This window comes from Temnothorax americanus, unplaced genomic scaffold (genome assembly GCF_048541705.1).
Source record: "Temnothorax americanus isolate GAGA-0224 unplaced genomic scaffold, ASM4854170v1 Scaffold132, whole genome shotgun sequence".
In the NCBI taxonomy this organism is placed as follows: Eukaryota; Metazoa; Arthropoda; class Insecta; order Hymenoptera; family Formicidae; genus Temnothorax; species Temnothorax americanus.
Window position 1 is genome coordinate 242,069 of NW_027509267.1, and position 23,759 is coordinate 265,827.

Sequence of the window (23,759 nt, forward strand, 5' to 3'; positions counted from 1 at the left end):
TTGGTAATTTGATACGCCGGGAATACGGAAGGCGCGAGGCACAACCACGAGCGCGGACATTATGCGAAACGGACGCGCAGTAACAGATTTCGCCACGAATCTATCGCGATCTCCAGAGGCTCGCAATCGCGTCTTTACTTCAATTCCGCGGCCACGATACCATCCCGAGGCCCTTCGCTCTCGCTGTCGATCGCCATTCGATACGCGGTCTCAAGGGACCGCACGCGTCGCGATATTACAACGTTATCCCGGACGAGAGCGTGCACCGGAGGGCGGCGTCGTGGCGTTACATTTTGCGATTAATTACTGCGGGCAACCTCACCGATGTGATGTCTCCTCGTAGGGCTTCTCGCCGTCACCTCGTACGGAGAATCGTCGCAGCGTAACAGATTTTTCCGACTCGGGGCGGCTATCGCGTAGTTTAAGAGAACGTTCGGACACGCCGACGGACGACCAGAGAGTGTCTCGCTAGATTCGCTCGATAACGGAATCGATGCGGCACCCCCTTCCGTAGGGGCGTGCCAACCAATCGAGAGCGAGCTTGCATGCTCGCGCGATATTCTAACGCAGGAGCGACGTAAGGGGGATCCTTCGGGGGCGCGCAACGGTCCTTCGGCGGCGTAGCGACTCCTTCGATTTGTCCCTGGACAGCGGACTGGACTGTGTTCTAGCCGGTGTGCCTCCGGTTTGACCTCTGGGCGGTGATCAGTCACCCCGCGGGCCGGTACTCCGTGAAGGCAGATTGCTGAGGCCGGGTTTTTCCCCAGGCGCCTGGGGCCCCGCTATCGGCGGCCTTGTCCATCGCTGCCTCATTCGCCGCACGCCTGCCGTGTCGCTCTCGCCGCCCGGGATCCATGTAGCTTCCGCTTTCGCCACCCCTCCTCGGTCCTTGGTCCTCCCGGACCCCTCTCGTTATCGGTACTCCCTCGAAGATTCGCCGTGGTGTGGGTGAGGCGCCGTACGCATTACAATTACACATGAAAATAAAAGAATAGTCAAAACGCGGAAACGATATCGACTTTTTGGCCTCTGGAGATCTCGTCGTCGCCTCTCTGGCTCGTCCCTGGGCGCAGATTTCCGCGCCTTGTGACGGCGGCGGGGCGCTGCCACGAAGCGGCGGGCCGCAACGTCACAATACATAGAATACACACATAAATGTATAAAATGGAAAACATGTTTAAAAACTATAAATAGAATATATATATATATATATATATATATATATATATAAATATAAATAGAAAAGGGTTTCACTCTATTCAGTTACAGGTAGGAGGATTTGTGATATTATTTATAGTATATTATAACATTGATAGTTTTTACTTGCTGTGTGCTTTAAGAATATAGACACATATATAATATATATGCATATATTTCAAAAAGTTGTTTGCAATGAACGGCTACAATTCATACATTGCTATACAGGACAAGTAGGTTCTGTACATGACATGTGTGTTTTCCGTTTGTCAAATTTCGAAACGATGTGTACAGATGATAATTTTCCGCACGACAGCCACATATTGGGTGATGCAGCCTATTGTCTCACAAAATACATCATGGTACCATTTAAAGATAACGGTCATCTATATGAACGTCAGATACTTTTCAATACACTTCACTCGTCTGCTCAAATGATGGTTGAACGTTCAATAGGTCTTTTAAAAAATCGTTTTCGAAGCATTTTGGATACACTTCCACTGTATAGACCCGATTTAATACCTAAATACATAATTGCATGTTGCATTTTGCTTAACATATGTTTGTTACAAAACGATATGATAGACATTCCTGTAATTGTTAATGAACAGAATTGTGCACAAGCAGAACCGTTACAAGACACACAAACAGAAGGTATAGATAAAAGAAATGCAATTATGTACTTCTTATCGGGAAATGTTTTATAAGTTTATTTATGTTATATATACATGTGTATCATAAAAATTAAAATAAAGTTTGGTATATTGCATTTGAACACAGGGGTTATTTTCAATAAATCTTACAAATCTTTAAAGCTTATTATACATTGAATGTAAATATTTTCTTAAAACACAAAAACATTTAATTAATATTACTGTAATATAAATATCATTATTATTATTTTAAGTTTGCACTATATTTTTTATATAATTTATAGTTGCAAAACAATGTAATGAAGACATATGATCTTAAATTAAAGTAAAAGAAACAATACTAAACAAAAAAAGAAACAAAAGGAACTAATATAATTTGCACATACATGTTGCTTAATATCACAGTATCGTATTACATCACCGAAAAATTATAACCTAAGTGATACACGTCACAAAATTATGTTACCTTATCAAAAAGAAGAGTCGCGCTTCAAGTGATCTATTACAATTACAAAAAAGAAATGATATCTCTTTAAATTAAAGCGCCAATTACAGAGAGAACATGTATATTGCCTCAAAAAATAATTGTTGCACTACTTTGAAAAATCTTTACATTGTGTGAATTAGAAAAAAATGTATGATAACAATTTTATAAGATTAAAAAATTTTATTTAAATTTAACAAGGGGATACAAGATATTTAAATACAAAGTTTACATGTGTATTTTTTAATGGCCACAAAGAATTACAGAGGTAACAGTACAAATAAAAATATTTTATTAAAAAACATAAATTTTTCTTGTAAAACAACTTGGCGCTGCTAGACCTCGAAATTTTAAATAAATAAATAAACTTATTCTATACTTAATTACAAGCCGCATTATCCGCCGTCCGCGTCGTCACGCACACCCATATCACTCACTCCCACATCCACGCTGATAATAATCATTTAATATTACTCCCATCGCATTCTTCTCTGAATTATTTATTGTTGTCCTTATTTATTTAAAATTTCGAGGTCTAGCAGCGCCAAGTTTTTTTACAAGAAAAATTTATGTATTTTAATAAAATATTTTTATTTTGTACTGTTACCTCTGTAATTCTTTGTGGCCATTAAAAAATACACATGTAAACTTTGTATCTAAATATCTTGTATCCCCTTGTTAAATTTAAATAAAATTTTTTAATCTTATAAAATTGTTATCATACATTCTTTTCTAATTGACACAATGTAAAGATTTTTCAAAGTAGTGCAACAATTATTTTTCGAGGCAATATACATGTTTTCTCTGTAATTGGCGCTCTAATTTAAAGAGATATCATTTCTTTTTTGTAATGGTAATAGATCACTTGAAGCGCGACTCTTCTTTTTGATAAGGTAACATAACTTTGTGACGTGTATCACTTGGGTTATCATTTTTCGGAAATAAATATACTACTGCTTAGATTTTTTCGAGATTTTTCGAGATATAAAGATCTACCACTTGTTACTTAGGTTTTTTCGAGGTATAATACTACCACTTTTTTTTTTTTTTTTAGGTAACAACATATACACTACTATACGTGTATACTTGGCGCCTATTTTTACCTTTTTTTTAAAAAGGTAATTTTGTGCGGATATCACGCCTTTTTGTAGTATATTACGCATTTTATAAACAGTATGTACAGGATAAAGCTATTTGGAGGTATAATACTACAACTTTGTTTTTTTTCGAGGTAACAACATAACAGGGTAACAACATAATACATATACACTACTATGCGTGTACTTGGCGCTCTTTTTTACCTTTTTTTTAAAAAGGTAATTTTGTACGGATATCATGCCTTTTTGTAGTGTTACGCATCTTAACCTTATAAACAATATATCTTATAATCTTATAAACAGTATATAATACAAGGTATGAAGCTAAAAGTGTTACGGACTATTATTTCTAAAGAAAACAACAATTGAATATTTTGCTTAGTTTTTTTAAAATCTGTAACCCTTTTAGTTGTACACTTTGTATATATTTTTCAATTTCAACATAAAACATAATCGCAATAAAGCATGATTAATGTTAATAAGTCGTTAACTGTAAAATTCTTTATTTATTTTTATTTGCGTGATTTACTGAATGTTGTTTGCAACTGTATATGTACCGATATCTTCAGGTATCGATATTTTTGATAATTATTTTTACGTCAGACATAATTTTAATTCATCCAATTTTTATTATGTCTAGACATAATTTTAATTTAGCGATTTTTATTATGTCATGACATAATTTTAATTCTGCCGCTAGGGAAATTTTAAGTCGATTGTTATGAATCAAGCTTGAATTCAATGTCTAGGTGTCCCAGGTTGCCGATGACGAGGTCTACATAGTGCGCTTCGTAGTTTTCGGTGTCTACATGTATTAATACCTCGAATTCAATATCTACGTGTCCTACATTGAGTGCGTTTAGCCGATATTCCGCTAGCTTAGCAATTGTGAGCAGTCGCTCGTTTTCGCTCGTTTCCTCTTTTGACCTAATGGATTAAAAGGAGAGAAAACGAGCGAAAACGAGCGACTGCTCACGATTGCTAGGCTAGCGGAGTATCGGCTGAACGCACCCATTCAGATTTAAAATTATTAATACACCTAGACACCAAAAACTATGAATCGCACTATGTGGACCTCGTCATCGGCAACCCGGAACACGTAGACATCAAATTCGAGGTATTATTACACCTGGACACCAAAAACTATGAAGCGCATTATCTGGATCTCGTCATCGGCAACCTGGGACACGTGAACATCGAATTCGAGGTATTATTACACCTAGACACCGAAAATTATGAAGCGCACTATCTGGATTCCGTCATCGGCAACCTGGGATACGTATACATTGAATCCAAGGTATTAATACACGTAGACACCGAAAACTACGGAGCGCACTATGTGGACTTTGTCATCGGCAACCTGGGACATCTAGACATCGAATTCAACGTACAATTACACCTGGACACCGAAAACTCTGAAGCGCACTATTTGGATCTCGTCATCGGCAACCTGGGACACGTGAACATCGAATTCGAGGTATTATTACACCTAGACACCAAAAACTACGGAGCGCGATATCTGGACCTCGTCATCGGCAACCTGGGACACCTAGACATCGAATCCAAGGTATTAATACACGTAGACACCGAAAACTACGGAGCGCACTATGTGGACCTTGTCATCGGCAACCTGGGACACCTAGACATCGAATTCAACGTACAATTACACCTGGACACCGAAAACTCTGAAGCGCACTATTTGGATCTCGTCATCGGCAACCTGGGACACGTGAACATCGAATTCGAGGTATTATTACACCTAGACACCGAAAACTACGGAGCGCGATATCTGGACCTCGTCATCGGTAACCTGGGATACCTAAACATCGAATTCAAGGTATTAATACACGTAGACACCAAAAACTACGGAACTCACTATCTAGACATCGTCATCGGCAACCTGGGACACCTAGACATCGCATTCAACGTATTATTACACCTGGACACCGAAACTACGAAGCGCACTATGTGGACCTCGTCATCGGCAACCTAGGACACCTAGACATCGAATTCAACTTACGATTACACCTGGACACCGAAAACTATGAAGCGCACTATCTGTATCTCGTCATCGGCAACCTGGGATACGTGGACATCGAATTCAAGGTATTAATACAGGTAGACACCGAAAACTACGGAGCGCACTGTATGGACCTCGTCATCGGCAACCTGGGACACGTAGACATCGAATTCAACGTATTATTACACCTGGACACCGAAAACTATGAAGCGTACTATCTGGACCTCGTCATCGGCAACCCGGGATACCTAGACATCGAATTCAAGCTTGATTCACAAGAATTGACTTAAAAATTCCCTAGCGGCACTTTCTGCCAAGCGTAGAGAACCTTCTTTTCCGGCAGCGGTAGTAATAATAATGTAAGGATACGAAATCTCTCCAGATAAACATGAAGCAATTGACTCAATATATATATTATATATATACCTAATTTACCTAAATTATCGAGATATCTTCCTCCTGACTGATAAGTCTATCGACCTAATTTCGAAATACGCGCGCGATATCGAAACAGGCGATACCTGCGCCGCCAGCGTCGAAAAAGTGAAAGTGACGTTTCTGATTATGACGTCATCATATCAGACGTCGGCGTTAGAAGTAGTATCTTAAAAATAAATTTTCACATTTGGACTTTGCGTCGCAATATCTCCGCTCGTAGGGCACGTAGCGGAATATTATGAGAGAAACCCTTCCCCTAATTGGACCCCAAGCTGTCGATCAAGCCTACTTAGAACTTGATCCGTTCACTCGTTATCGAGATCTCAACATCTCGAGTACTCGCAACCCGTCGCGTCGCGTAAAAGAGTCACGGTCGGTCTCGCTCCGCGTGTACTTGGCGCGAGACACTACCGTGTCTCTTGATATCACATATCTTTTATAAACTATAGTATATATCTTGTTTTCTCTGATATGATATCTCTAGGAGTCTCGTGAGTCGAAAGGCTCAAAACAATGTGACACACTACTAGGCGGCCGGTCCCCCTTAAACGGGAGACTTGGTCGTCGCACGAGCCCGGTTTGCCGTACGGCGCCTCTGCCCGTCGTCGGGATCTCACCGCTTACGACGGCACGGCGTCTAACGGTCGAACATGAGTTTCGCGAGTTCGATGTCAAGACTCGGAATCGTCTGTAGACGACTTAGGTACCTGGCGGGGTGTTGTACTCGGTAGAGCAGTTACCACGCTGCGATCTGTTGAGATCTTGTTTTCTTTTTTTCTTTGTTTTCTTATTAAATGTTAATCAGTATATACTTTACTTATATATATAAGTAAAGTATATTAAATGATAATCAGTATATACTTTCGCAGAATTTCCTCTTCGATCGCTTTCTGTTCCTTGACAATCATCTGCTCGTGCTTCTTCTCGAGATAACTCTCCTTCCTCTTCTCCTTCGACTCCCTCTTCTTACGCGACTTGTGATCGCTATTACCTTTCCTGCTGCTGTCTCTCACATACGACTCCTCATCCGAGCTGCTTATTTTCGCCAGCAGACCTTGCTTGTTTATCGCGCACTTCCTTTGTCTTCTGGTCGGCTGAAAATCCAGGAGTATCCGCTCTTAGCTGCCGTCTTAGCTGCCGTCCTAAACTCGTCCGAGCTGTCGTTATCGCACCACACGTTTCTCGCTCACTTCTTGGAGTCTTTACCTCGTTATATATATAAGTGAAGTATATACTGATTAACATTTCCTTACTTATTTTCTTTTTCCACCAGTCTCTCTAATAAATTTTCCAATCTTTTAAAGGCGAGCAGTTTCTCTTCATGCTGTTTTGTACGAGTTTCTCTTCGTTTAGCGCGTTCTTCTTTGCTAAATGATATGTAATCATTTATTAATGCAGTGACTTTTCCCTTCTTGGTGACTGAAATTATAAATATACAATATATATAATTATGCACATATACAATTATTTTATATCCACCATAAGACATATATTATGTTACCTTTTTCTGGAAGATTTTTTTTTGTCTTTTACGTCGCTTTCACTTTCTGTTTCATCCAAGTGCGATCCTGCTACTGCCAAAGGTTTTACCCAGGGTTTATCACCAAATATCTCTTGCATTATCTGTAAATACCAAAACGTTGAACTTATTTTAAACATATATTATCGTATTAAGCACAAGCACATATAATTTAACCAACAAATAAATTTTAATAATCTAACCTGTAAAAATTCCCAATCTTTCCTATTATTGCCACTTTTCTTGTTATGATCCGTAATACATTTGTATGTACGTTTTAAAGATTGAAATTTTGTTGAACATTTAAAACCGTTTACATCATGTCCTTTCTCTTGCATAAGTTTTGCAATATTATTCCAATGTTTTTTTATAGTACCTTTTCCACCAACGAAATTTGTTTGATGTTCACGATATAATTCTAATAATAATAAAGTTTCCTGTTTGGTCCATGCATGTGCACCTGCAATGTGATTAAACAAGAATTAGATATTTCTTCGCTTAATATATACATATGCGAATATTTAAATATTATGCAAATTTCTATGTTAATGGATTACCTTCTGCACATTGTACATTTGTATCAAGACTGACAGCTGGTTTTTCACGACTGTTACTGGTACTTGCTAAAACTATTAACATTATGTCACATGAAATTTGATATTGCTTATCTATTTATAACACAATTAAGATCATTCATACCTTGGGGCAAAGTACAATGTACTTGTTGGGTTGAGTCCTTTGCATTCTGCAACAACCGCGTAGCAAAAGTTAAATCTAAAAATGAAATACGAGTAATTTTTAACATTTAAGCTATTCTAGTAAGAAGAAAACATACAAATTATTAAGTAATGTTTGCGGTTAATTATTGGTTATATTCAATTTCCTGTTAAATTTTTATTATCCGCTTTGCATAATAATAATACCCATACAGCACAGTAAGATTTCAGAAACATTGCAGTGACATTACATTGAAACATTGAAACATTGCACAGAAGTTTCGAAAGATTTTTGCAACTTTGCTGCAAGCTTGCGGCAACGTTGAAATGTCCGCCCTCAGAAATATTGCACTGAAATATTACAGCAACATTGCAATGTATACTCCCATACAGCACAGTAAGATTTCAGAAACATTGCAGTGACATTACATTGAAACACTGAAACATTGCACAGAAGTTTCGAAAGATTTTTGCAACTTTGCTGCAAACTTGCGGCAACGTTGAAATGCAATATATACTATTTATTATATCACGTTATAAGAAAGGTAATTATTTCACATAATTGTCACAGACATGTCATACACCAGATTTCAACGAGTAAATATTATGAGCAGTGTACATCACAAATAAAAAGTGATACGTATAGTTGCTATGTAATTAAATATATAAATATATATATATATTTAATATAAATGTAATATAAATATATATATATATATATTTAATTACATAGCAACTATACGTATCACTTTTTATCTGTGATGTACACTGCTCATAATATTTACTCGTTGAAATATGTATGAGATGTCTGAGGCAATATATGAAATAATTACCTTTTACTGGAATAATATATTTATAAATAATTTAAAGATGTGTATAAATAAAAGCAATTTGAACACATACATTTATTTTTTTTTTTACATATATATATATATATATAAGATAAAAAATACATTTTTTATAACATTTATTTTTATTTGTTTTATTATTTTTGTTTTATATTTGTATGTAATATATTTTATTATCTTTTACTTATAAGTACTCTGCATCTACCTGCTCGTCCTCTTCCTCTGCAGCTATTTGCTCGTGCTCTTCCTCTGCGTAGCGCGCTATGCCTAGAAATATTTAATAAAAGAAATTAAAATTTTATTTTTATTATATATCTATTCAAAATAATTTATATTTAATAATGCATAGTATAATTAAAATTTGAAATTATATACTATGATTGTTTCTTTCAGAAATTTAGAGTAGGCTTTAAAAATATATAAAACTCATTACAAAGATTTGAAATAATTGTATAAAACATATATCTGCGTTATAGTTGCATTTGTTACTGTTATATTAGAAATTTTGTTTAAAATATTATAAATAGAACAAATATGTGTAAACAATAAACGTACTTTTTCTTTGAACAACTTTCTCTTTGAAATCTTAAAGTTCCTTGACTCAGCCATTTCGATATAGAATTTGCGATTTCTGCATCGGTTATTTGTCTGTGTACTGCACGAACAGCTTCTATAATATAAAAATGCTATATTATAATTAAATATATTAAAAATAAGAGTATACGTAAAAAATATATATATATATATATATATATATATATATATATCTTTATGGTTTGACACATACTAGGACCAACTATAAGTAACATATACATAAGTATACATTGATATACGTCAACATCTTAATGAACATTTTGTAATTATTTTTCATATGTATAAGCTATAAACAAAGATATATCAAAATTTAGTCCTTTTTTATGCTTTGTTATTTATCGGTACCACTAAAAAATGCATTAAAAACTGATTATACATGATATACATAACTCAAAATGCAGTATACATAGTTTTGTGATACTCATATACATTGTATTTCGTAATTAATTGTGGTTTGTATACATTATATTAAACATTACATCAAAAAAAGGAAGTTTCTTTTGTATGGTAATTTAATGGGACCGTAAAAATTCTAGTTTACTTCTTTAAACTGTGGATACGTAACGTAAAGAAATTACAAGTGAATTGCATTCCAAGATTTCTCTATGTGCTAAAGATATTGTTAAAATTATTTGTAAAATTCTACAATTCTTCTAAAAATTGTACAAGAAGAAAGTCGTCAAATGTATATTAGGATATTTGAAGAGCTTGTTGTTATAATGGGCTAACCCAAAGTTTGTGAAAACGGAGAAAATGAACTCTAAAGATACATTAAGAAGATAGACTAGATGATAGCATATATTCTAATAGGTACCGGTTATTGGTACACTACAAATCCAAGTGTGTTATTTTTTCTGTCTAAAAATGACATATGAGACAGAAGTTCCTCTTTTATGTGTTTCTTTACATATTAAATTACGTCATTTAATACATTTAATCGTGTTGGATTAATTTTTTGTTTCGTATTTAGATGTATTTTTGACATATAATTTTAGACATAGTATTTGTAGTTATTAGATATGGAGATTAAAATAACACAATGCTCATATATTTATTGTTTTAATATATTTATGAATCCTCTTGTTTCCAAGCATAGATATAAACATTTGAAACGTTGTCTTCGATAATATTTAATTAGCCTATGAGGAGCTGGTGAATGTTTTAATTTACATAATAAAAATAATATGCCAATAAAACTTATAAATTTTGTTAAAAATTATTTAAAAATAACAGTGTAATCTGCCGGTTCTGCTTTTTGTCGTTACATCGAAGATATCGGACCCCATATTTGACGTTACGTTGATTGATAAAAATGCTTTACTTTTTTATACATGCTATACAAATATATATTTGTAAATCCTAGAGCTTCTGCAAAGGTATAGAATATATAAAAAAAAGCAAAACATTTTCATCAATCACATAATATCAAATATAGGATCCGACTTCTTTGATGTAACGACGAAAAGCAGATTCGGCAGATTAAACTATGGTTATTAGATAATTTTTAATAAAATGTATAAGATTCATTGGTATATCATTTTTATTATGTAAATTAAATTACAACATCCATCAGCTCTTTGTAGGCTAATTAAATATTATCGAAGACAACGTTTCAAATGATTATTTACGCTAAGAAGATAGAATTCACAAATATAATAAAACAATGAACAAGTAATCATTGTATTATTTTAATCTCCATATCTGAATACTACAAATACTACGTTTAAAAGTATATGTGAGAATACATCATAAATACGGATGTAAGAAATTAATTCAAAATTTTCCATCAACGGCGTAACGTCATATATGGGGTCCAATTTCTTCGATGTAATGACAAAAATCAGGACCGGCCAATTAAACTATTACTATTATTAAATCTTGCCAAGATTTATGCGGTTCACATACATGAGCATACAGTTCTCATTATATAAATTAAAGAGTTTATCCTTTGGTCGTAGGCTAGTTAAAAATTTGAAGATAAGATTTTAAAAATTTGCACGAAAAATGTTGACTCCGCAAATTCTTAACTAGCCTACGGACAGTCAATGAACGCTTCAGTTTATATAATGAGAACGATACGTTCATGAGACGCATAAATCTTGGTCAAATTTAATAAAAATAATAATTCAATTAGTCGGTCCTGATTTTTGTCACTACATCGAAGAAATTGGATCCTATATATGACGTTATGTCGTTGATGAAAATTTTTGAATTAGTTTCTTACATCCGTATTTATGATATATTCTCACATATACATTTAGACATAGTATTTGTACTATTCAGATATGGAGATTAAAATAATACAATGCTTATATGTTCATTGTTTTATTATATTTGTGAATTCTAGCTTCCAAGCATAGATAAATCATTTGAAACGTTGTATTCGATAACATTTAATTAGCCTATGAGAAGCTGATGAATGCTTTAATTTACATATAAAAAATAATATGCCAATAAAACTTATAAATTTTGTTAAAAATCATTTAAAAATAATAGTGTAATTTGCCGGTTCTGCTTTTTATCGTTACATCGAAGATATCGGACCCCACATTTAACGTTACGTGATTGATAAAAATGCTTTGCTTTTTAATATATGCTATACAAATATATATTTGTGAATCCTAGCTTCTGCAAAGGTATAGCATATATAAAAAAAAGCAAAACATTTTCATCAATCACATAATATCAACTATAGTATCCGATTTCTTGGATGTAACGACGAAAAGCAGATTCAGCAGATTAAACTATGTGGTTATTAGATAATTTTTAATAAAATGTATAAGTTTCATTGGCATATCATTTTTATTATGTAAATTAAAGCATTCATTAGCTTCGTAGGCTAATTAAATATTATTGAAGTTAACGATTCAAATGATTATCTACGCTTGGAAGTTAGAATTCACAAATATAATAAAACAATGAACATATAAGCATTGTATTATTTTAATCTCCATATCTGAATAGTACAAATACTATGTCTAAAAGTATATGTGAGAATACATCATAAATACGGATGTAAGAAATTAATTCAAAATTTTCCATCAACGACGTAACGTCATATATGGGGTCCGATTTCTTCGATGTAATGACAAAAATCAGGACCGGCCAATTAAATTATTGCTTTTATTAAATTTGACCGAGATTTATGCGTCTCATGAACGAATCGTTCTCATTATATGAATTGAAGCGTTCATTGTCTATTCGTAGGCTAGTTAAAAATTTGCAGTCAACATTTTTCATGTAAATTTTTAAAATCTTATCTTCAAATTTTTAACTAGCCTACCACCGGATAATGAACTCTTTAATTTATATAATGAAAACAATATGCTCATATGTGTAAACCACATAAATCTTGGCAAGATTTAAAATAGTAATAGTTTAATTGCCCGGTACTGATTTTTGTTATTCGGAGAAATTGGACCCCATATATGACGTTACGTCGTTGATGGAAATTTTTGAATTAATATTCTTGCTTTCGTATTTATGATATATTCTGACATATACTTTTAGACAAAGTATATGTAGTATTTTTAGATATGGAAATTGAAATAATACAATTCTCATATATTCATTATTTTATTATATTTGTAAATTCTAGCTTCCAAGCGCGTAGATAATTCTTTGAAACATTGGGCGCGTTCAGCAGACACAACTGTTGAGTTTGTCTTATTGGTCACGTTCAGCAAACCAAGCCGCTGAGTAGCAGTCGAACGTGATTGGCTCTTACTTTTAGAACCAACCAATCAACACTTTGCGTTGATTAGTTGGTTCTAAAAGTAAGAGCCAATCACGTTCGACTGCTACTGAGCGGCTTGGTCTGCCGAACGCGTCTAATGTTCTCTCTCTTTCTCTGTTAAATTAGGCGGTCCTACTATTTACCATTGCACCGATATAATCAGTTCTCGCATGTAATGATACATCTTAAAGTAAAAGTTTTGATTTATCTGTAGTCTTTTAATATTTAGCGGACAAACATTTTTACGTGTGAATCTCTAAATAATGCACCAAATAAAATATTGCCAGTAATTGACAATACAGATGAAATCAATCAACAAATAGTTTAATTGGGCGATCCTACTATTTACAAATTGCAATGAGGAAAGTTCTTAAATGTAATGATGACACTGAGAAAAAAATTTTCTGCATTTTAATAAATATTAGTTTGCCTACAACTGTTACTCTATTTATTAAAATAAAAAAATTTTTCCTTTTATTTTAGTATGCTTTTCTCTCAGTAAATACACGTGTACTAATGTAAAAAAGGAAAATTTTCTTTATTTTAGTAATGGGGTCACAATTGTATGCAAACCAATATTTACTAAAATGCAGAACATTTCTTTTCTCACAATCAGTGTATGTCGTACAGTAAAGGTTTGATTTGGCTGTAATCTGTCAGTATTTCGTGGGCCAACATTTTCGTGTGTTAATTCCTAAATAATGCACCGAGTAGAATATTGCAAGTTCTCAAATAATAACCAAACGTATTGATGAAATTAATTAAGAAATAGTTAAACTGGGCGGTCCTGCTATTTACCATTGCACCGAAAAAATCGGTCCTCGCATGTAACAATACGTCCTAGAGTAAAAGTTTTGATTTGGCTGTAGTCTGTCCGTATTTCGTGGGCCAACATATTCGTGTGTTAATCCTTAAATAATGCACCAAGTAAAATATCGCAAGTTCTCAAGCAACTGAACGTACAGATAAAATTAATTGAGAAATATTTAAACTGAGCGGTCCTGCTATTTACCATTGCACCGAAGAAATCGGTCCTCGCATGTAACAATACGTCCTAGAGTAAAAGTTTTGATTTGGCTGCAGTTTGCCCGTATTTCGTGGGCCAACATCTTCGTGTGTTAATCCTTAAATAATGCACCGAGTAGAATATTGCAAGTTTTCAAATAATAACCGAACGTATAGATGAAATTAATTAAGAAATAGTTAAACTAGGCGGTTCTGCTATTTACCATTGCACCGAAAAAATCGGTCCTCGCATGTAACAATACGTCCTAGAGTAAAAATTTTTATTTGGCTGTAGTTTGCCCGTATTTCGTGGGCCAACATTTTTGTGTGTTAATCCCTAAATAATGCACCGAGTAAAATATTGCAAGTTCTCAGATAATAACCAAACGTATAGATGAAATTAATTAAGAAATAGTTAAACTAGGCGGTCCTGTTATTTACCATTGCACCGAAGAAATCGGTCCTCGCATATAACAATACGTCCTAGAGTAAGAATTTTAATTTGCCTGTAGTCTGTCCGTATTTCGTGGGCCAATATTTTCGTGTATTAAACCTTAAATAATGCACCAAGTAAATATCGCAAGTTCTCGAGCAACTGAACGTACAGATGAAATTAATTGAGAAATATTTAAACTGAGCGGTCCTGCTATTTACCATTGCACCGAGGAAATCGGTCCTTGCATATAACAATACGTCCTAGAGTAAAAATTTTGATTTGGCTGTAGTTTGCCCGTATTTCATGGACCAACATTTTCGTGTGTTATTCCTTAAATAATGCACCGAGTAGATAATTGCAAGTTCTCAAATAATAACCGAACGTACAGATGAAATTAATTAAGAAATAGTTAAACTAGGCGGTCCTGTTTATCATTTTACCGAGGAAATCCGTCCTCGTATGTAACGATACGTCGTAGATTTGGCTGTAAGTTTTTGGTATTTCGCGGTGCATCGCGAAATATAAAAAACTTACAGAGCCAAATCAAAATTTATACTCTACGATCTATCGTTACATGCGAGGACCGATTTCCTCGGTGCAATGATAAATAGCAGGACCGCGCAGTTTAAACATTTCCTAATTAATTTTATCTGTATGTTCGGTTACTTACAATATTTTACTCGGTGCATTATTTAAAGATTGAAACCGAATAAGTACATTTACTATACCAATCAATAACTAACCTAATTAAGACTTTAATCGACTATACTGGCAACGATTATAATTGTCGTGTCACCTCGTTTCGACCATGGATTCTGCTCCTTCTAAAATTGATGCAATTGAGATGCTTATATTATAAGCATCCTATCTGAATAAATAAATTTAGGATGCTTATAATATATGCATCTAAATTACGTCTATTTTAACAAGATCCAGAATTCATAGTCGAAACGGGGTGACGATTTGTCATGACGATTATAATCGTTGCCACGATTATGATCATTGCCATAGTATAGTCGATTAAAGTCTTAATAATTTAAGGATTAACTCGCGAAAATGTTGCATCGCGAAATATCAAGAACTTAGCCAGCCAAATCAAAATTTTACTCTATATACGACGTATCGTTACATACAAGGACCAATTTCCTCGGTGCAATGGTAAATAGCAGGACCGCCCAGTTTAAATATTTTCTAAATATTTTCTAATTAATTTTATCTGCACGTACGGTTACTTGCAATATTTTATTCGGTGCATTATTTAAGGATTAACTCGCGAAATTATTGCACCGCGAAATACCAAAAATTAACAGCCAAATCAAAATTGTACTCTACGACGTATCGTTACATGTGAGGACTGATTTCCCTCGGTGCAATGGTAAATAGCAGGACCGCCCAGTTTAAATATTTCCCATTAATTTCATCTGTACGTACGGTTACTTACTTGCAATATTCTACTCGGTGCATTATTTAAGGTTTAACTCGCGACAATGTGCACTGCAAAAATACCAAAAACTTACAGCCAAATCAAAATGTACACTCTACGACGTATGTAACGATACGTCCTAGAATAAGTTTTGATTTGGCTATAATCTGTCGGTATTTTGTGGGCCAACATCGTGTGTTAATCCTTAAATAATGCACCGAGTAGAATATTGCAAGTTCTCAAATATAACCGAACGTATAGATGAATTAATTAAAAAATAGTTAAACTGGGCGGTCCTGCTATTTATCATTGCACCGATAAATACGCTCCTCGCATGTAACGATACGTCGTGTAACGATACGAGTATAACTTTGATTTGGCTGTAATCTCTTGGTATCTCGCAGTCCATCATTTTCGCTTTTTAATCCCTAAATTATTTGTTGTATAAAATATGCTTATGCGAAGTATACGTAAAATTTGTCGAAGAATAATTTAATTGGTCGGTCCTGCTATTATCCATTATATCGTGGAAATTGGTCCTCGCATGTGACGATACGTCTAGTAAAAGTTTTTTTTCAGTTATAATTTTTACTTATGTTTTCATTATTTTCGTGAGTTTTTTCTTAAATAATGCACTAAATATAATATTTGAAAATTTCAAGTAACCGAACATGAAATTATTCGAAAAGTATAACTGGTCTGAGTCCTGTTATTTGCTATTATATCAATGAAATCAGTGAAGAAAACTTTTTTCTGCAATGTATCATCGTAGAAGATTGTATGGAAATCAATTTCTTTACTGTAACAACAAAAAGTAGGACCTCGTAACATTTTAATTGTTTAGTTTATTATTGATGTTAATTATTTAAATTCTAATTTTAATTAAATTGATTAATTTAAATTTATAATTACAACTTTATGAAGCAACGCAGTAACAATGATTTAATTATTTTTAACATAATTTTTAGTAAAAGATAGCGTTTTAGAAAGCACACTGTACATTTAGTAGCTTGATGTATATTTCTTTTTAAATAGTAAAATATTGGTAGATGTTCTTTATTATGAATAAATAATACATTATGTGCTAAATATACATAAATAAGTATATAAACAGCTTGATTGGACTCTCTAAACATTATGGATTTTATATATAAAAAAGAATACGCTCGAAGAATGATGTTACAACTTAATTCAGTAAAATTGTTCAGATAAGAAGGTCCCAGTATTTTACATTGCATGTATCTAATTACCGGTACCGGTCCTTATAATTCACAATGGTTAGGAAAGAAACATGGTCCTACTTTGTTACGTTACATATCTTTGTATAAACTAGTACCGGGCCTGATAAGTTACCCTTCATATAGAAAATTACTGGGTCGGACCCAGCATGTGCCAAAAGTCCTGGTATGTGTTATTGCACCTCCGAAATGGTCCCGACATTATACAAACCATAAAGATATAAAATTGTGATATACATGTATACATATATATACTATGTATATATATATATATTTTTTTTTTGTAATTTTTTGTAATTTGAAAGATATAGGCTAACTTTCAATATGTTTACATTATCAGTACAAAATTACCTTTTTCAAAAAAGGTAAAAAAGGGCGCCAAGTACACGCGTGGTTGTTACCTCGAAAAAAACCCAAGTGGTAGTATCATTAATTTTATTCAAAAATAAATAAATCTATTCTAACCTAGGTGGTAGTAGCTTTAATTTTTTTAAACAAAATTATTAAATTACAAAATTGTTACTTTATTTAATCCAAGTGATATTTACTTCGAAAAAGCCTAAATAACAAGTAGTATCTATTAAAAAAAAAAAAATGTGAAATCTTTTAATACTGTGCCAATTACAAAGAGAATATATACCTAAAAAAAAACCAAGTGGTATGTATCTTTGTATTCCTGAGAGTCTTTCTATCAACCCAAGTGGTAATAATAGTTTTAATTCTCCTTGATAAAATTATAATATTACAAAGAATTATTTTAATCACAAAGAATTAAAAAGGTAACATTATAAAATAAAAATATTTAATTAAAATAAAATAAATAAATTTTTCTTGTAAAAAACTTGGCGCTGCTTTGTCCAAGGTCAACCTAGACAAACTTGCATAGGTGCATATAAGCTTTTTTGAAGTAGATATTACTTGGATTGAATAAAGTAACAATTTTGTAATTTAATAATTTTGTTAAGAAAAATTAAAGCTACTACCACCTAGGTTAGAATATATTTTATTTATTTTTGAATTAAGATTAATGATACTACCACTTGGTTTTCTTCGAGGTAACAACCACGCGTGTACTTGGCGCCCTTTTTTTACTTTTTTTGAAAAAGGTAATTTTGTACTGATATCAGGCATTTTGTAGTGTTACGCATCCTCTTCTAAAAAAGGCATGTCATCCATACTCGAATCTATCGAAATATTGTTGTCGCTTTTCCGCTTTTCTCATCCTGCTGCCGATCATCCTATAAATACTAAATAAATTATATACATGTATAATATAAATATAAATAATTTTAATTACACACACACACACACACACACATTACGTTTACGCGAACTTTACTTCTGTAGTAACTTACGATAATTCCTTCGCGTAAACGGGATTTTGTAGTAACTTACGACCAAGTACACGTATAGTAGTGTATATGTTGTTACCTAAAAAAAAAAGAAAGTGGTAGTATTATACCTCGAAAAAACCTAAGTAACAAGTGGTAGATCTTTATATCTCGAAAAATCTCGAAAAAATCTAAGCAGTAGTATCTTTATTTCCGAAAAATTATAACCCAAGTGATACACGTCACAAAATTATGTTACCTTATCAAAAAGAAGAGTCGCGCTTCAAGTGATCTATTACAATTACAAAAAAGAAATGATATCTCTTTAAGTTAGAGCGCCAATTACAGAGAGAACATGTATATTGCCTCAAAAAATAATTGTTGCATTACATTGAAAAATCTTTACATTGTGTCAATTAGAAAAGAATGTATAATAACAATTTTATAAGATTAAAAAATTTTATTTAAATTTAACAAGGGAATACAAGATATTTAAATACAAAGTTATTTACATGTGTATTTTTTAATGGCCACAAAGAATTACAGAAGTAACAGTACAAAATAAAAATATTTTATTAAAATACATAAATTTTTCTTGTAAAAAAACTTGGCGCTGTTAGACCTTTTAAATAAATAAAAACAACAATAAATAAAAATAATTCAGAGAAGAATACAATGGGAGTAATATTAAATGATTATCAGCGTGGATGTGGGAGTGAGTGATATGGGTGTGCGTGACTACGCGGACGGCGGATAATGCGGCTTATAATTAAGTATAGAATAAGTTTATTTATTTATTTAAAATTTCGAGGTCTAGCAGCGCCAAGTTTTTTTACAAGAAAAATTTATGTATTTTAATAAAATATTTTTATTTTGTACTGTTACTTCTGTAATTCTTTGTGGCCATTAAAAAATACACATGTAAATAACTTTGTATTTAAATATCTTGTATTCCCTTGTTAAATTTAAATAAAATTTTTTAATCTTATAAAATTGTTATTATACATTCTTTTCTAATTGACACAATGTAAAGATTTTTCAATGTAATGCAACAATTATTTTTTGAGGCAATATACATGTTCTCTCTGTAATTGGCGCTCTAATTTAAAGAGATATCATTTCTTTTTTGTAATTGTAATAGATCACTTGAAGCGCGACTCTTCTTTTTGATAAGGTAACATAATTTTGTGACGTGTATCACTTGGGTTATAATTTTTCGGAAATAAAGATACTACTGCTTAGATTTTTTCGAGATTTTTCGAGATATAAAGATCTACCACTTGTTACTTAGGTTTTTTCGAGGTATAATACTACCACTTTCTTTTTTTTTTAGGTAACAACATATACACTACTATACGTGTACTTGGCGCCTTTTTTTACCTTTTTTTAAAAAAGGTAATTTTGTGCGGATATCACGCCTTTTTGTAGTATATTACGCATTGTATAAACAGTATGTACAGGATAAAGCTATTTGGAGGTATAATACTACCACTTTGTTTTTTTCGAGGTAACAACATAACAGGGTAACAACATAATACATATACACTATTATGCGTGTACTTGGCGCTCATTTTACCTTTTTTTTTAAAAGGTAATTTTGTACGGATATCACGCCTTTTTGTAGTGTTACGCAACTTAATCTTATAAACAATATATCTTATAATTTCATAAACCGTATATAATACAAGGTATGAAGCTAAAAGTGTTACGGACTATTATTTCTAAAGAAAACAACAATTTAATATTTTGCTCAGTTTTTTAAAAATAATAATCTGTAACCCTTTTAGTTGTACACCTTGTATATATTTTTCAATTTCAACATAAAACATAATCGCAATAAAGCATGATTAATGTTAATAAGTCGTTAACTGTAAAATTCTTTATTTATTTTTATTTGCGTGTCTTACTGAATGTTGTTCGCAACTGTATATGTACCGATATCTTCAGGTATCGATATTTTTGATAATTATTTTTACGTCAGACATAATTTTAATTCATCCAATTTTTATTATGTCTAAACATAATTTTTGTCCAATTTTTATATGTCTAGACATAATTTTAATTCAGCGATTTTTATTATGTCATGACATAATTTTAATTCTGCCGCTAGGGAAATTTTAAGTCGATTTTTATGAATCAAGCTTGAATTCAATGTTTAGGTGTCCCAGGTTGCCGATGACGAGGTCCACATAGCGCGCTCTATAGTTTTCGGTGTCCAGGTGTATTAATACCTTGAATTTGATGGCCACGTGTTCCAAGTTGCCGATGATGAAATTTAGATAGTGCGCTTCGTAGTTTTCGGTGTCTACATGTATTAATACCTCGAATTCGATATCTACGTGTCCTACATTGGGTGCGTTCAGCCGATACTTTGCTAGCCTAGCAATCGTGAGCAGTCGCTCGTTTTCGCTCGTTTCCTCTTTTTTGACTTACTGGATTAAAAAGAGAAGAAACGAGCAAAAACGAGCAACTGCTCACGATTGCTAGGCTAGCGGAGTATTGGCTGAACGCACCCATTCAGATTTAAAGTTATTAATACACCTAGACACCAAAAACTATGAAGCGCATTATGTGGACCTCGTCATCAGCAACCTGGGACACCTAGACATCAATTTCAAGGTATTAATACACGTAGACACCGAAAACTACGGAGCGCAATATGTGGACCTTGTCATCGGCAACCTGGGACACCTAAACATTGAATTCAACATATTATTACACCTGGACACCGAAAACTACGAAGCGCACTATGTGGACCTCGTCATCGGCAACCTGGGACACGTAGACATCAAATTCAACGTACGATTACACCTGGACACCGGAAACTATGAAGCGCACTATCTGGATCCCGTCATCGGCAACCTGGGATACGTGGACATCGAATTCAAAATATTAATACACGTAGACACCGAAATCTATGAAGCGCATTATCTGGATCCCGTCATCGGCAACCTGAGACACGTGGACATCGAATTCAAGATATTAATACACGTAGACACCAAAAACTACGGAGCGCACTATGTGGACCTCGTCATCGGCAACCTGGGACACGTAGACATCGAATTCAACGTATTATTACACCTGGACACCGAAATCTATGAAGCGCATTATCTGGATCCCGTCATCGGCAACCTGAGACACGTGGACATCGAATTCAAGATATTAATACACGTAGACACCAAAAACTACGGAGCGCACTGTGTGGACCTCGTCATCGGCAACCTGGGACACGTAGACATCGCATTCAACGTATTATTACACCTGGACACCGAAAACTACGAAGCGCACTGTGTGGACCTCGTCATCGGCAACCTGGGACACGTGGACATCGAATTCAAGGTATTAATACACGTAGACACCGAAAACTACGGAGCGCACTATGTGGACCTCGTCATCGGCAACCTAGGACACCTAGACATCGAATTCAACGTACGATTACACCTGGACACCGAAAACTATGAAGCGCACTATCTGGATCTTGTCATCGGCAACCTGGGACACGTGAACATTGAATTCAAGGTATTAATACACGTAGACACCGAAAACTACGGAGCGCACTATGTGGACCTTGTCATCGGCAACCTGGGACACGTAGACATCGAATTCAACGTATTATTACACCTGGACACCGAAATCTATGAAGCGCATTATCTGGATCCCGTCATCGGCAACCTGGGACACGTGGACATCGAATTCAAGATATTAATACACGTAGACACCAAAAACTACGGAGCGCACTATGTGGACCTCGTCATCGGCAACCTGGGACACGTAGACATCGAATTCAACGTATTATTACACCTGGACACCGAAAACTATAAAGCGCACTATCTGGACCTTGTCATCGGCAACCTGGGATACATAGACATCAAATTCAAGCTTGATTCATAAGAATCGACTTAAAAATTCCCTAGCGGCACTTTCTGCCAAGCATAGAGAACCTACTTTTCCGTTGACTCAATATTTATTATATATATACCTAATTTTTACTTAAATAGAAATCTTCCTCCTGACCGATAAGTTTATCGACCTAATTTTGAAATATGCGCGCGATATCGAAACTTGCGATACCTGCGCCGCCAGCGTCGAAAAAGTGAAAAGGACGTTTCTCTGATAATCATAATAATATTGAATGAGAGCGTTAGGAGGAGTATCTTAAAAATAAATTTTCACATTTGGACTTTGCGTCGCAATATCTCCGCTCGTAAGGCACGTAGCGGAATATTATGAGAGAAACCCCCCCCCTAATTAGACCCCAAGCTATCGATCAAGCCTACTTAGAACTTGATCCGTTCACTCGTTATCGAGATCTCAACATCTCGGGTACTCGCAACCCGTCGCGTCGCGTAAAAGAGTCACGGTCGGTCTCGCTCCGCGTGTACTTGGCGCGAGACACTACCGTGTCTCTTGATAATTTACTCCGCGTAAACGAGTGAATTATCGTAAGTTACTACAGAAGTAACACTCGCGTAAACGTAGTACACACACACACACACGCACGCACGCACGCACGCACGCACGCACGCACGCACGCACGCACGCACGCACGCACGCACGCACGCACGCACGCACGCACGCACGCACGCACGCACGCACGCACGCACGCACGCACGCACGCACGCACGCACGCACGCACGCACGCACGCACGCACGCACGCACGCACGCACGCACGCACGCACGCACGCACGCACACTATCTGTCACGTATACTATGTTTACGCGAGCGTTTTACTTCCGTAGTAACTTATACGATAATTCCTCCACGTAAATGGAGATTCTGTAGCAACTTATGATAATTCATCCCGCGTAAACAAGTAATGCCGGGATTACGATGAATTTAACGTAACGGGACGCGACGGACGCGAAGTAACGTAACGTGAACTTAAGAAATTACGATCGCCGTAACGTGAAGCAGCGTGCATTTCAGAAATAATTTGACAGCTTGGTATGAATAGAAGGTTAAGATTAAGGTTATTTTTAAATTACGGCGATCGTAATTTCTTAAGTTCACGTTACGTTACTTC

At 34.5% G+C, this 23,759-nt stretch overlaps 1 protein-coding gene across 1 annotated transcript; it reads right to left on the reverse strand.

The window, feature by feature from the left end:
* Positions 1–6,698: 6,698 nt before the first annotated feature.
* LOC143894223 (uncharacterized) lies at positions 6,699–8,730 on the reverse strand. Its single transcript, XM_077400368.1, has 5 exons — positions 8,108–8,730; positions 7,966–8,037; positions 7,612–7,868; positions 7,391–7,512; positions 6,699–7,316 (listed from the first exon to the last, which is right to left on the reverse strand). The coding sequence occupies exons 1-5, from the start codon at positions 8,211–8,213 to the stop codon at positions 7,139–7,141; spliced, it is 735 nt and encodes a 244-aa protein (XP_077256494.1). The 5' UTR covers positions 8,214–8,730; the 3' UTR covers positions 6,699–7,138.
* Positions 8,731–23,759: the final 15,029 nt, after the last annotated feature.